Below are 15,910 nucleotides of genomic sequence, written 5' to 3'. Positions count from 1 at the left end.
GGTGGGGGTGGGGGGAAAGTAGCATAGAGTACAATAGGTGAGTGGGGGAGGGTGATAGGTCAGGGAGGAGGGTGGAGTGGATAGGTGGAAAAGAAGATAGGCAGGTAGGAAAAGTCATGGGGACAGTGCTGAGCTAGAAGTTTGGAACTAGGGTGAGGTGGGGGAAGGGGAAATGAGGAAACTGTTGAATTCCACATTGATGCCCTGGGGTTGAAGTGTTTTTACCATCAATAAGAGATCATCACCAAGAAACCCAATATGGAATTCAGACAAAATGTCTTTATGCAAAGAGTGATCAGACTGTGGAACTTGCTGTGCCAGAGAGTAGTTGAAGAAAATATTACTGATGACTTTAAGGAGAAATTAGACACACATTATAAGTAGAACCGAGCAGATGGTTATAAGGGTTCGTTAGCAAAGACAAGAATAGGCTTGACTGAATCATATGCACCAACTTGAAGTGGTTGGACCAAATGATGAATTTTGTGTTGTTCATTCTCCACAGTTCTGCATGATAAAGAACAAACAGAGGAAAAGGAACGGCATAGGGATGTTTCCACATGTTCATCTGCACTGGAATTTGTAATGTCAACACAGTTTGGTGTGTACTTTGAGATTTTATTACACATCCTGAAATCAGATCTAGAGGTTTCCCACTTCTACTTTTGCTTTCATCAAAGATGGAACTCCTCATTTCTGATAACATTAGCCATTGATGTAATCCCTGAACATGCTTATTGATTTTAGTACACTGGCTTTTCGACATATTTCATAGAATCCTAGAATTCCTACCATATGGAAGCAGGCCATTCAGCCCATCGAGTCCAAAGTGATTCTCCAAAGAGCATCCCACACAGATCCACCAACCTCTCCCTCCCCCTCACCCCAATCCCTGTAACCCAACATTTCCCATAGCCAATCTGCCTAACGTGCACATCTTTGGGGTATGGAAGGCAACTGACATAGACACAGGCGAATGTGCAAACTCCACGCAGACAGTTGCCCAAGGGTGGAATCAAACCCTGGCGATGTGAGGCAGTAGTGCTAACCAATGTGCTGCCGCAATTGGCTTCAAAATTTCAAGAATCACTTACCAAAGGAGTTGGGGACTTTTCGACATCCAGGATAAGTTTCCCTATGTTTCCTCTATCATGGATTCTCTGCATGGCTTCCTTCACCTGCAAACAATAGATAGAATCATGAGAGTTCTTTCAGAGATAGAGCACAAATGAATTGAATAATGATACTTCAATGTAAATTCCAGGTCAGTAACAGGCAAAACCAGCTCTGTATTATCCATCATTGGTGGATATTTTCAGGTCATTCATGTTCCACAATAGCAGAAGTAGTCAGTATGTATTCTTGGATTAGAAGTAAGTCACAATGTTATGTCATCAGTTCAAAAAAATAATCCCTCCAAAGAAAAGTATTCACATGTGAACTATAGCATTGGAATAGGCCATTGGTTCTGCATATGGTGCGTACTGGGTGAGTGAGCAAGGAAGCACAGGGATGACACGTCAAGCTCAGCTTTGCAGATTCCTGAATGTGGGCTGTGGTTCATGCCTCCTCCGAGCAACCAAGAACCATGAGACATTAATAAGCTGCCCCAACACAATGGAAATTGTAGGAGATGAGGAATGAGATATCAAACTCTGTGATGGAACCAGACAGATCAGGAGAACAGGGTTTGCTACCTGCACTCATATCCCTTGCCAATCAAAATACACTGAGCCAGAAATGGGAGCTGTAGTGATTGTGATGAGGTCAGCCAGTTGGAACTCATAGAATATGCATTCCCTGATTGGACTTGTTAATATGGATCCTTGGCTGACAGATGAAAAGGCAAGTGTCAGAGACACTGCCACTCTGATGGACAACAAATTATGGAATAAAGGCAGGGTATGGCATCAGTTGGGTACCTGGCATGATACTCTAATACCAGCACTGTGTCAGATCTTGCCAGCTTGATTATTAGGGGACCTGGATAAAATCTGTCTCCTTAGTTTGGTTCTCAGATGGTGGTTAACATTGTGGTTTTGGAACGTTGGCATTTATTTGCTGGTTTAAAAAAAACTTCACCTAGTTAGCAACATTCTGAGATGAATTTTCAAATCCAGTAAAGGTAGGCTATATAAGAGACAACTCTATTCAGTCAGATTAAATCAAGGCCTCAGAGTTCAAAATGTACCACTGTATCTTTTTAGCATAACTTTCCAGGCTGCAATTTCACAGAGATAGATTCTTCAGTCTCATGAGAAATCAATGGATTCAGGGAGTGGGCGAAAGTGGAGTAGGAGCGTAATATCTGATGATCTGCAACTCATATTAGATCCTGTCAGATAAATGAGACATGGGTCATGTAGTACTGAAGACTTTAACAAACTTTTATTACATTTCCTGGTAATTATACATGTGCATAACAATCACAGGTATTTGCTCACCTGGACTCAAGCAAAATAATTTGCCCTGTGGTATGTATCCCCAGCATGTAACACTGAAAGAGGACAGAGCTGAGTAAGATGGAGACTGAGAGCTTTATACCTTAGGGTCACATGCTGTGATACAGTGATGATATTGTAAACATGTTCCTCAAAGTTTTATTACAGATCTGCTCTAAGAAATAACGTAAAAAAGCCAAGATCATACTGGATGACAAACAACATGGTGCAATCCTGTTTCTACTTCTGTTTTCTAATGCTCTAGTGCAGACACAAAGCTGGATCCATTTCACTTTCACCGGAGGAACTGTAGATATCCTCCTGTTTCACTAGTTTGAAGTCTCACACTTGCACAGCACTGAATTTGTGGTAGGCATTGTCTTCTGTCTGGATTGGCAATTGGTTACCAATTGGCAATTTCTTAAATTCATTCATGGCATGCGGGCATTGCTGGTGCAGGCCAGTAGTTATTGTACATTCCTAATCCCAGAGGACAGTTAGGAGTCAACCACATTGCTGAGGTCTGGAGTCACATGTAGGCCAGCCCAGGTGTTATGAAGTTGAAAGCGTGTACTGTACCTTTAAGAGATAATGAAAGCTGCCAAGCACCTGTCATGTGACTGACTAGCAGGTACAGAGTGTACTGGAGAATTGAAAACTGTTACCTTAAGATGTAAGCTTTGGCTGTAACCTAGATATATCAATTGCTTTCACAGCACTTTGAAACCAATCAGTTTAAACTATGCCTTAAGCTACTAAAACCCAATTGAATTTTAATTTTACTGTTTTGACAACATTGAACCAATGAAACAATCCGATGTTTGTCGTGTAATAAGCAGGCATTTTGGAGTTAGCCAGAAAGCGCACCACCTGCCACTGTTAGACAGACTGCCTGAAAGTGCTCTCCATCAAAGGTACCTTTCTCATGTGAAAAACTGTGCAGCAAAAGATCAAAGGATCTACAGGGACCCAGGGATATCCACAAACAGAGTAAGATCCACACTGGAGATGACGGCTGCTGTCTGGTTTTGAAAATTGAGTTGTAAATTTAATAGGGGCTTTATTGGATCAATATATTGTTATAGAGTGGGAGGTATTTAACAAACCTTTAAAAGAAAGGAGATTTAGAGTTGTAAATAGTTGTTGTTTAATGTTTACTTTAGAGTTCAAGAATAAAATTGATATTTTTTGTTCAATAGTAGAATTTGGATAGTTTTGTCACTCATACTGTAACAGATTATAAGACAAGGTCAGCTTTTCTGTGTGTTTGGTTCAATTAGCAGAAGGGTTCACCATGTGTCATAACACCAGGTAAAGATTGTAGATTTTCTTCCCTAAAGGATATTAGTGAACATTAGCTTGTTTTTTACAACCATTGACAATAGTTACATGGTCACCATGGGCCAGCTTTTAATCCCAGGTTTTTATTAAATTCAAACTTCATCATCTGCCATGGGTGGGATTCAAAGCCAGATCATTAGACTGGGGTACTGGGTTACTAGCCCAGCAATACTGCCACTACCCTACAGTTTCCCATTTACAGCAAAGATTTCGCTTTATCACAGTGTCTCCTCCAGGAAATTGTTTATTGCATAAATTGCTTTATCAAGTAGAACAGGTAGAAAGGGCTGAGTGGTCTCCAGAGTTGTATGATTCACAAGATCATTTGCTGGAGTTAAAACTGTCAACATTGATTTTAGTCAAAAACAGAAATTGCCAGGGAAACAGAATTCTGGACATAAAATGTTAACTCTGTTTTTCTCTCTCCACAGATGACACCAGACCCAGCAATTTCCATTTTTGTTTCAGATTTCCAGCATCCACAGTTCTTTATTTTATTTATAGCAGTGATTTTAGAGCTTTCCAATCACAGTTCTGACAAATGACATGTTCTGATGATTCCTCTGTTCCTACACCCTTGTTAAAAGTGCACCAATTGGTTTATACTGCTCCTTTAACATTTTTTCTTTCCAAAATGCATTTCTTCTTTGTGCCATGAGCTGTAGACCCTCTCCTGTGCTGTATGAGTTGATGCTGAATTCAATCTTCAATGAATCTGTCCACTTCCCCTTTTTGTCTGTGATCTCTTAACCTTTGGCACTATTTTCTGTCATCTTCATCTCATCCACAAACGTTGCATTGTGCCATTAGATCCAAGTCCATGTCACAATTATATGGGGATCTATTACCAATCTTTGGGATTCTTCGACATACGTCAGTGTAAAAACAATCACAAAATCCACAGCAAAATAAGCAATTGCACTATTATGGCAAGTGGTTTTATGGTTATGGTGCAGTAGATCTCAAGAGAAAGTACGAAGATCTCACTAATGGATGTCATTAACATTGCTAAGTTATAAAAGTTTTTATGATTTGTGTATGTGTGTGTGTTTGCAGATAATGTTCTATTTAATATTCAAGCAAAGAGTTTAATTAGTGAGCAAGGTGACTGTACACGAATAAATGAAGTTAGGATGGCCTTTCATTAATTCATTAATTACAAAGCTGTATTTCAGCATCTAATTAACTCAGTTCCAGACAGAAGTTAAAGACATTCTAATACATGGTTAAGAAGCCTGTTTATTTCACTTACAATTAAGCAAATTGTTATAGTTTCCAGTGTGTGCAAATAAAAACCTGTGGCTGCATTAATCTAAATAAATGACCTACTGTTCGGAATCTGCAGTGACTGGAATTTCTGGATATGACTGTATAAGTTGCTAGATCAAGTAGTATTACTGCACAAAGCAGGTTTGGTATTTAAATAAGGGCATGCCAGGTGAGAGCAAGAGAGAGCTGCAGTGATCTCTATCGTTCATGAATTTCCAGAGAAGCATGAAGCATTATACAGTCCGGTTCAGCAAAGTTCTGCTAAGAAAGACCGATTTTAATCAAGAACACTCAATCTTTTGGACTGTCTTTAAGAGGCAGATCCTAAATCTGGCAGTGAATGGCTACTATTGCTTGTATTTTCCTCCTAAGTCGCAGTTAATGGTCTTTCAAATAAAAACAGAGAGATTAACTGAGTGTTTCTTATCAATCCAGACAAATGCGAGGACTGGAATGGCTGATCAAAACAGCATCAGTGTGCTCGACAGAAAATAATGTTTGAAAAAGCAAGAGCAGGGGAACAGGACTGAGTTATTTTTCAGAGTTTCAGATTTACTGTGGGCCAAATAACATCCTTCCAATGTAAAACATTACTTTTTTTAATTCATTCAGGGGACATGGACACTACTGGTTCACCAGTGTTTGCCCTTCAGAGGGTGGTGGTGAGCTGCCTTATTGAACTACTGCAGTCCACATGCTGTAAGTTGATGCACAATGCCCTTAAGGAGGGGACATTATTAAGCATATGGGCTGATTTAGGGGCTAGACAAATTTTAGAAAAATCAGACCAGTCACAGCAAACACCTAGAAAGGGACTTGTTTTTTATCCAAATTGTTGGAAAATCAGAGTGCACTAAGTAGATGAAACAAGACTTCAATTATGAAGAGAGACTAGGCAGGCTCAGTTATAATAAAACAAAGAATCATGGATGCTGGAAATCTGAAACCAAAATAGAAATTACTGGAGAAAGGTCAGCAAGTCTGGCAGCAACATCTGTGCAGAGAAATCAGAGTTAATGCTTCCTGCATAGCATCCTGTCTTTAGCTCAGGAAAGGTGGTCTATAAGCTGAAGGGGGAATGGGAAGGGAGTGAGTGGATAGGTGAAATTGGAAACCAGAAACAGTTGGATTAGGTTACCTACAGCGTGGAAACAGGCCCTTCGGCCCAACAAGTCCACACCGACCCTCCGAAGAATAACCCACCCAGACCCATTTCCCTCTGACTAATGCACCTGACACTATTTAGCTTGGCCAATTCACCTGACCTGCACATGTTTTGGACTGTGGGAGGAAACCGGAGGAAACCCACGCAGACAAGGGATGAATGTGTATTGCCTGAGGATGGAATCAAACCTGGGACCCTGGTGCTGTGAGGCAGTAGTGCTAACCACTGAGCCACCATGCCATCGTTCGGCCAAAGGGTGGATGATAATATGCCTGGGAAAAGTAAAGACTGATAATGGGGACCATGGCTAAGGTAGAAATTGTCAGGCTGCGCAAGGCAGGTTCAGGTTATTTTCCACTGAGTAGAGAAGGCTAACCGGGGTGGGGGGGGAGGGGAGGCGGTTGAGGTTCACATGAGCGTACATGAAATAGGTAAATAGGGGGAAGGTTTTCTCCTTAGTAGAGGAGTCAATAACCAAAGGCCTCAGTTTCAAGGTAAGGAGCAGGAGATTTAGAGGGGATTTGAGGAAAACATTTTCACCCAGAGGATTGTAGTATCTGGAACCCACTGTCTAAAGGGGTGATAAAGACTGGCATGGACATGGTGGGCCAAAGGGTCATTTTCCATGCTGTAAAACCTCAATGACTCAAATTCTCCACTCATGATTGCAACAGTCCACAAAATGCATTTGCATTTTTACCTCAAAAATATAGAAGAGAGAAAATAAATAGGCTGTGATTGGAGCGTATCAATGCCAAGGAGTTCCAGATGTTTTAAAAAATATTCTGCTCCTTCATTACTACCAAAGTGAGTAACTTGATATTTCCTTCCATTATAGCATGATTGAAAAAAATCGAGAGATTAGTAAGGTTATGATAAAACAGAAAAAGTGGAGAGGTTAGAAATCATACATGGGCAGTTCAGCAGCAGAAGATATATTGGAATTCCCTATGAAGTCTGATGCTAAACTAATGCTTGTTCGATAGATATTATTGTCCCTCTAATGGATAAATACCACTAACTAATTGCTCAATTTTGTTTTGCAATGCTGAGCAAAGCGCAATACCAGATTGTAAATAATGAGACTGAATCGCACAAGAGCACTACCACCAGCTGGGGGTCAGTTTCGCTCAGTTGGCTGAATACCTGGTTTACGATGCAGAGTTAATGCCCACAGTGTGGGTTCAATTCCTGTACTGGCTAAGGCTAGCACAATTTACTCTACTTCTCAGCATCTCCCCTTGCCTGAGGACATGGTGACCCCCAGGTAAGCTACCACCAGTTATTTCTCTCTGATGAGGGAGCAGCCCTATGTTTTGATAAGATATGACTTTCTTCTCAATCATCCTCTGTGATATCAAGAGTAAATCTTCAGGAACAGGGGGAAAGGGCACCATCTCTGTTTATCTCAATGCTCCAGGGCTTCTGTGAATTTCCAGCGAACTTACCTCAAGCAATCATAAGAACACCTCAGGAATTCCCTCTTCCATCCACTCATTGCATGGCTTTCAATCACAGTTAGCTTAGCTTTTTAGTGATTTATCTTACCAGCTTCTTAATGCTTTTCACCACTCTGCTGTCTAACTTCTCATCTAAAGAGTTTTTCTTTCAAGCTAGGATCAAAAATGAGACAAGATTGATTGTATAAGATTGCCAGCAATGGACAGCTTTAAATGGGAGCTAGATGTGTTTGGCTTGAGAAAGAGGACTGGAAATCCTAAAGATGTGAACAACACTGCTTTAGTTTTTTTGATGAGAAATTACAAAAAAGTGAGCCAATGTTCCTTAAAAGCAGTACACTCACAACATGGCAATAAGATGGTCAGTTTATCAATTAAGGGAGGAACATTGAGCAGAGGCTTTGTTTGAATTAGCCTATTTCAGCCTCAACATGAACTGGCAGATCAAGCCATAGATCAACTTCACCTTTAGAAATAATAACCATGGAGCTGATGTGGTGTTCAAAAACCACAATTACCTTATGTCTAGAAGGCAAAAATGCTACATCTTGTGCTAAGCTGACACATGGCAGTCCACAAATGGACTTTAAGCTGCATTTAACAGTATTACCTTGGGAGCCAACAAATCATCACACAATTCCTTTATTCTAATTGTTTCTTAGAAAACAATATGAGAATTAGCTTGTCTGCATACTCAGTGAATGCTTATCCACCATTCAGAGAATCCCTTCCATTCTGCTAATCCTCTTAATGATGCTAAACTTCTTAAATCCACATTCTTTTACAGGTCTCTCAGGCAACCCAATTCTGAATGTTGTGTTTTTCTTTAGGCAGTTATAGATCAAACAATCGTTGGTAGACATGCATACAGCAAATTAAATTGCTGTTGGTGCAGCACTGAATACTTGCATTGTGTTTTTGCTTGCCGTGTTGCTGAGGATCTTTGCAGGCGTCCATTAGGATTTGTTTTTTTTGATGCGCACTTATGCAAATATAGCCTGACTCAAAGGAAATTTGTATGACCAAAGAAAAAGTGTACATATCATTCTCCTTTAGATAAAATGTACAGTGAACTGGATTGTGTATTTATGTAGTTTACATTGATGCAAGATGCTTTCTACTTCATCTGGAGGCTAACAATGACATGAAACGTTGCCTTCAGCAGAAACAAAAGACTTGCATTTTTATAGCACCTTTCATGCCCTCGGGGCACTTTTATAAACAAGGAAGCATTTTGAAGTGGTGTTGTTTGCAATACATGAAATATAGCAGCCAACTAATGCACAACAAGCTCCAATATGTGGTATTCTGACATGATAAAGATTTGACCAGGACTTTGACTGGAGGATAGATGTTTTAGCCACTACCCGAGGGGCACTTTACTCTCCCTCAAAATAGTGTCATGCATCTAACTTCATAACCACCTGAAAGTATAATGTAGCCTCACTTCAACCTGCTAGGCCAGTTACATTAATATTATTTCTAACAGACTCATCATAGAGTCATCAAGTCATAGAAATATACAGCATAGAAACAGACACTTTGATTCAACTTGTCCATAATGACCAAACATCCTAAAGTAATCTCGTCCCATTTGCCAGCACTTGGCCCATCTTCCTCCAAACCCTTTCCATTCATATACCACACTCTCCTTGTAGGACAACCCTATTTTCCAGTAATCAATTGTGTGAACTGTTCTGAGACTCTCTCTGTGCTAAGAGCTACTTCACGTAGTGAGAGTGAAACTGTACACCGCGTCCCAGATGCCATCTCAGCAAGGCTTTGAGCAGCTACAGGAAGACCCCTGTGCTTAAATTCCCTTTGATTCAAAGCCAACATACTATTTACCTTAGAATAAAGCAAAGTTCCTTGGAAATAGAGTCGCAGGTAGATAGGATAGTGAAGAAGGCATTTGGTGTGATTGCCTTTATTGGTCAGTGCATTGAGAACATGGGTTGGGAGATCATATTGCAGCTTAAAGGACGTTGGTTCAGCTTCTTTTGGAGTATTGCGTGCAAATCAGGACTTCCTCCTATAGGAAGGATGTTGTGAAACTTGAAAGGGTTCAGAAAAGATTTACAAGAATGCTGTCAGGGTGGAGGGTTTGAGTTACAAGGAGAGGCTGAATAGGCTGGGGCTATTTTCCCTAGAGCATCAGAGGCTGAGGGGTTACCTTATCAAGGTTTATAAAATCATGAGGGGCATGGATAGGGTAAATAGACAAGGGGGAGTCCAAAACTAGAGAGTATAGGCTTAAGGTGAGAGGGGAAAGGTTTAAAAGGGACCTAAGGGGCAACTTTTCATGCAGAGGGTGGTGCATGTATGGAATGAGCTGACAGAGGAAGTGGTAGAGGCTGATACAATTACAACATTTAAAAGACATCTGGATGGGTATATGAATAGGGAGGGTTTAGACGGATATGGGCCAAATACTGGCAAATGGGAATTGATTTATTTAGAATACCTGATCAGCATGGATGAGTCAGATTGAAGGGTCTATTTCTGTGCTGTACATCTCTATGACTCTATGACTGTGGATGATAGAAATCAGAAATAAAAACAGAAATCAGGCCTGGCAGCATCTATGGCAAGAGAAATTGGGTTAACATTTCAAGTTCAGTGACCCTTCATCAGAACGGTGAACCTTCTGGCTCAAAGGTGAAAGTGCTTCTGTCACAACTGTCTAAGTACTCTTGCTGCACCTGAAACCTGCAATGAGGCAGATGTAGGAACTGAGAGGGTCCCGATCACCCCCATCCCTCCCCCACACACACCATTCAGGGCTTTGGTCACTACAAATCACAAAACATTGCCAAGAAGGAAATGTGTTTCTAACTAATTAGTGCTGGAAGGGACTCTTTCTTTTTCCAGTTTGGTAACCATTATCTGAGGTCTCCCAAAACCTCAATGTGGACGAAGGTTGACAAAGTCAAAAATCACACAATATCAGATTATAGTCCAACAGGTTTATTTGAAACCACTAGCTTTCGGAGCCGCAGACTACCTGTCACGTGATTTTTGACTTTGTTCCAAAATATCAACACAGAATTAGTTCTGTTCCTATCAGTATTACTGATGTTGCACCCCTCATTAGCCAGGGCATAAGAAACATAGACCAAGAATCTGGATTCATTTTTAGAGAGGCAGTATTGAAAAACAGGGACATTATGCATCATGCCCTATGCATCAAAGCTGCATCAGGCCACACATAGAACTCACTGAGAGCAGAATTTTAGAGCCACATTGATGGGTTTGTAGCCATGGTGGGATGGAGCCATAAAATTCCCAGTGGACCATTCCACTGCTTTTCCTCCCAGACATGTCCACAATTTTATGTGGGTGGGTAAGCCTTCAGGGGAGGTGATGGCCTAGTGGTATTATTGCTTCACTGTTAATTCAGAGATCTGCGGAATGTTCTGGAGTGCTGGGTTCAAATCCTGCCATGGCAGACAGTAGAATTTGAATCCAACAAAAATCTTGCATTAATGGCTCTCATGATGACTGCTAAAATGCTGCTGATGACGGAATATGCCCATCTGGTTCACTAATGTCCATGAGGGAAAGAAACTGCTGTCCTCACCTGGTCTGTCCTACATGTGACTCCTGACCAACACCAATGCGGTTGACTCTAAGTGGGTAATTAGGGATGAGCAATAAACCTTGGTCTAACTAGAGACGTCCACATTCTGTGAATGAATTTAACAAAAAAGACAGTCCCCATTGCCAAGCTCACCATCACTGATGCCCTCGAATGATCAATTCAACGGACTCTCAGAAGGGAATTTCCACCACACACCCCTCCTCTCCCCACCAGAAGCCTTTGATTACAAGCTAGCTGATTGAATAGGCTTTCCCCAAATGAGGGGATTTGGGGTTCCTCAGGCAGTGGGTGAGATTATTCTTGACGTATTTCCCAACACTAAAAGCCTGTGGGTAGGCAAAAAAATTATGCCTTAGTTCTCATTACAACAGAAAGCATGGAATCCATGATCCTCTTAGCCAGTGCTGTGTGAGTAGGGGAGGGAGGGAAATGATGGAATAGCCGCCAACATCAGGTATGCTATACAGCTAGCTGAACGTGCAAGTCCTTTGCAACTGGCCAAAGTATCCACATTCAGACAATCAGAGCAGAACACAACAGGCTTGAGACCTGTTTCGTAGAGATTACAGATACATGGCCCAATCCCATTTTAGGTCAGTTTTTTTTCAGGTGTCCTCAGGGTGCAGAACTTTGGCTCTTGAAATTGGGCCCCAGTGCAGCTTGTCTATTTACATAAAGCGTGGGCAACAAACTCTGATTCCATATTAAGTCATGAGCACCTGATCCTAAGTTTCTGCCCATAGAACAATGGACCATTATCCATACTGAGGGTCAACCTTTATTTCTAACACTGAATCATCTTCAAATTGATATGCCAACATGACGAATGAATTAAAATATTACGATTAAAACTCCACTTCACCACAAGCAGCTGAACTTAGAGAAGACTTTTATCAAGATATAATTATTAATTTTTGCCAAAAGGAACCAGGACAATCTGACATCAAGTGTACAAAAAGGAAGCAAATGTTGATGTTTTCAGGGTGATATGCTCTAGCCCTGCTCCTCTGAAGTGATGTCACACTAAACAAAAGATAAGCACAGAGATGCAGAGTATCATAGCATACCTTCTGACTCGTGCGCCTAACTAGCAGGATCTCTTTTCTTAAAGAACAACAGACAGCCACTTGGATGTGTCTGAAGTCTTGGGGCTTGACTTCCCTATGTCATCCTACAAATGGTCTTGGAGGTTTGGCCTGGCAGGAGAGTGGAGCTACATCAGATACACTAGTCTTGCAGAGCGGTCCTCTTCCAGGGTGTCATCCTCTGTGACCGAGCACCGAGCTTTGAAAGGGACCTGCATGGAACTGAGGGAAGCGAGAAACCTGCCTAGCCAGCCAGATCAGCTGAATCAACCCAAGTAATCAGATGTCACAGCAGCTCCTGTCTGTATGGATTTCTAAATTGCACCTGGCGTTCTTATTTGATGAAAACAAGAAAATATTTGCCATAACGATCCAATTTGTGCTTTTCTATGTGTCAGTCCATGTAACAAGGTAATTGGATTCCTGTTGAAACAGATGTCTTAAAGTTTATTTAGAGCACTGTTTAGCTCCTAACAGTATCACAGACATATACATTTAGGCTGGGTTCTATGCCTACTGATATTACAGGACATTACATGCACATAGCTAACTGACTGAACACACTACACTGACTTCATGACACAGACTGACTGAAGGCAAGACTCATACCTTTATATAGGCAGGTAACATGTTGTAATCTCATGTAATATACACTTAATGGTAAGGTCCTCGGGAGTGTTGCTGAACAAAGAGACCTTGGGGTGCAGTTCATAGTTCTTTGAAAGTGGAGTCGCAGGTAGATAGAATAGTGAAGAAGGCATTTGGTATGCTTTCCATTATTGGTTAGAGTAATGAGTACAGCAGTTGGGAGGTCATGTTGCAGCTGTACAAGACATTGGTTAGGCCACTGTTGGAATACTGCCTACAATTCTGGTCTCCTTCCTATCGGAGAGATGTTGTGAAACTTTTAAGGGTTCAGAAAAGACTTTCAAGGATGTTGTCAGGGTTGGAGCATTTGAGCTACACAGAGAAGCTGAACAGGCTGGGGCTGTTTTCCCTGGAGTGTCAGAGGCTGAGGGGTGACCTTATAGAGGTTTATAAAATTATGAGGGGCATGGATAGGATAAATAGACAAAGTCTTTTCCCTGGGGTCAGGGAGTCCAGAACTAGAGGGCATAGGTTTAGGGTGAGAGGGGAAAGATATAAAAGAGACCTAGGGGACAATTTTTCATGCAGAAGGTGGTACGTGTATGGAATGAGCTGCCAGAGGATGTGGTGGAGGCTGCTACAATTGCAACATTTAAGAGGCATTTGGATGGGTATATGAATAGGAAGGGTTTGGAAGGATATGTGACCAGTCCTGGCAGGTGGGACTAGATTGGGTTGGGATATCTGGTCAGCATGGACAGGTTGGACCGAAAGGGTCTGTTTCCATGCTGTACATCTCTATGACTCTATGAACTGGCTTGTACAATTTTACGTGCTCTGGAATCTATGCCATATTACAACAGTAATCTTTCTTTGTGAAAGTGATGGCGTACTGGCAGCAAATCTCTGGTGTGAAATGCAATTACAGGAAGATATGATAAAGGGCTTGGATTGTCATAATGCTTTGATTACAGATGTTGGCAGACCTGCCGAGTTTCTCCAGCAATTTCTGTTTTTGTTTTGGATTGTTACCATGTTTTTGCTCTAACTTTAAGTACATTTAGCTCCAAGATATTTGGATGCCTGCTGTATAATTTAAAACAAACCAACCTGATTCATATGCAGCCTCAAACAGTAGAGCTAATCCTGCTGAGTAATTTCAGTAAGTTCATTCTCCCTGAGGCACTTAGTGTCACATTGATCAGAGACTAGAACACCTTGTATCCTACAAAAGCGGCCAATTTGAATATTTACAGACTGAATGAGTGAAACCTTTGTGCTTCTACCTTCCAATGGGAAGGCCAATGTGACTGCAAATAGAACTTGGATTTCAGGTGTCAGGGTGGTTACTTCTGGGGTCCAGAAGGAACAATCCCAATAGGGAAGTCAAAGATGGTTAGAGAAAAAGGGCAGGGGAAGCTCTGAGAGGGAAGTGAATGGAATGGGCTGAGACTCTATGTAGTTCAGATGAAAGAGGGACAAGCTCATTGAGATGGATGAAATTTCAGTGGCTATTTCCCCAACCCATGAGCCTGCTCCACAATTCAATAAGATCATGGTAAATCTGATTATGACCTCAAATCCATAGTCCCACCAACCCCGATAACCTTTCAATCCTTTGCTTAACATGAATCTATCTATCTCCACCTTAACGATATTCAAGCACTCTGCATCCATCACCTTCTCAGGAAAGGATCCTAAAGAGTCACGACTCTCAGAGTAAAAAAAAGCTTCCCCACACAGTGTTTTAAATAGTGACCACATAGTTTTAGATTATCCCTTTAGAAGCAACATGTTCCCACAGCTATTCAGTCAAGAGCCCTCAGGATCTTTGATGTCACTTCTTACTTTTCTAAACTTCAGCAAATACAGCGAACCTGCTCAACCCTTCCTCACAAGACAACCCACCGTTCCAGGTACTGGTCTGGTAAACCAATGAACTACCTCCAACACATTTACCTCTCTCCATTAATAAGGTAACAAATATCATGTACATTTCTCCAGATTAGTCTCACTAGTGTCCTGTATAATTGATGCTTAACCTCCTTATTTTCATTTCATTTACTCAATTTGCCGCACATTAAAGGATAATATTCTGTTAGTTTCCCTAATTACTTTCTGGATCTAAACACTAACCTTTTGTGACTCATGCACTAGGCACCTCAGAGCTTTGCAACCTCACTACCTAGATGATATGCTCCTTCTTATTCTCCCTGACAAAACGGATAATTTCACAATTTCCCACATTGTACTTGATTCGCTACATCTTTGCCCACTTACTTAGCCTATCTATATCGCTTTTGTAACCTCCTTATGCCCACTTTCAAGTTTGAAGCAGTGATATGAGTTTACTGTATGTCTAAAAGGATTTAAAGATTAACTTGCAAGTATTTGTGCAACCATGGTGATTAATTTTCAAATGCAGTATGAGAGAAATACCTCCTGGCGAGTAATGTGTTTTTTGTTTATATTGGGGGAATGTTATGAGCAAGCAAAGTTGTGCACTAGGCTGAGAAGGTCAGGGATTGTTTTTTTTGGAATTAATCATGGCTTAGGAAAAAAAGGATTTTTCTTTGTTTCAACCCAGTTTTACACAGGTCTTGGCTAAAGCAGTTTCTCCCGAGAAAGGGTGCTGGTTAGGATTGTTAAGAAATAGAACACCTCAGTGTATAGAGCTTAATACAAGTTCCAGAGCAGAAGTGTTTGGCTAAAATCTGAAAGGGTTATGAAGTCGATAAAGTTAATCAATTGTATGAAGGCTCCAGAAAAAGGTTATCAGATTCTGAAGTAAAATAAAATAGCATTTTCAGACCTTCAAGACTGGGAGCTGAAGTCACAGTTAAATTAAACTATTGGTGTGAGAGAGGAGAGAATTTTCTCCCGTATGAGTATTCTAAAGGGCTGCCTTTCAGACTAATGGGATTATATTTTTACCATCTGTTTGGACACTTTTTAGAAGT

At 41.0% G+C, this 15,910-nt stretch overlaps 1 protein-coding gene across 1 annotated transcript in view; it reads right to left on the bottom strand.

Annotated features, from left to right (window-relative positions):
- LOC132823640 (synaptic vesicle membrane protein VAT-1 homolog-like) overlaps nucleotides 1–15,910 on the bottom strand; it is a 196,775-nt gene that overhangs the window by 15,226 nt on the left and 165,639 nt on the right. Inside the window, exon 8 of the mRNA XM_060837577.1 lies at nucleotides 1,095–1,178. Within this exon, the coding sequence (XP_060693560.1) occupies nucleotides 1,095–1,178 (84 nt within the window). The remainder of the gene's footprint in view (nucleotides 1–1,094; nucleotides 1,179–15,910) is intronic.

This window comes from Hemiscyllium ocellatum, chromosome 17, assembly GCF_020745735.1.
Source record: "Hemiscyllium ocellatum isolate sHemOce1 chromosome 17, sHemOce1.pat.X.cur, whole genome shotgun sequence".
NCBI lineage: Eukaryota > Metazoa > Chordata > Chondrichthyes > Orectolobiformes > Hemiscylliidae > Hemiscyllium > Hemiscyllium ocellatum.
The sequence above is the reverse complement of the archived record's forward strand: the minus strand, read 5'-3'. Positions and strand labels throughout refer to the sequence as shown.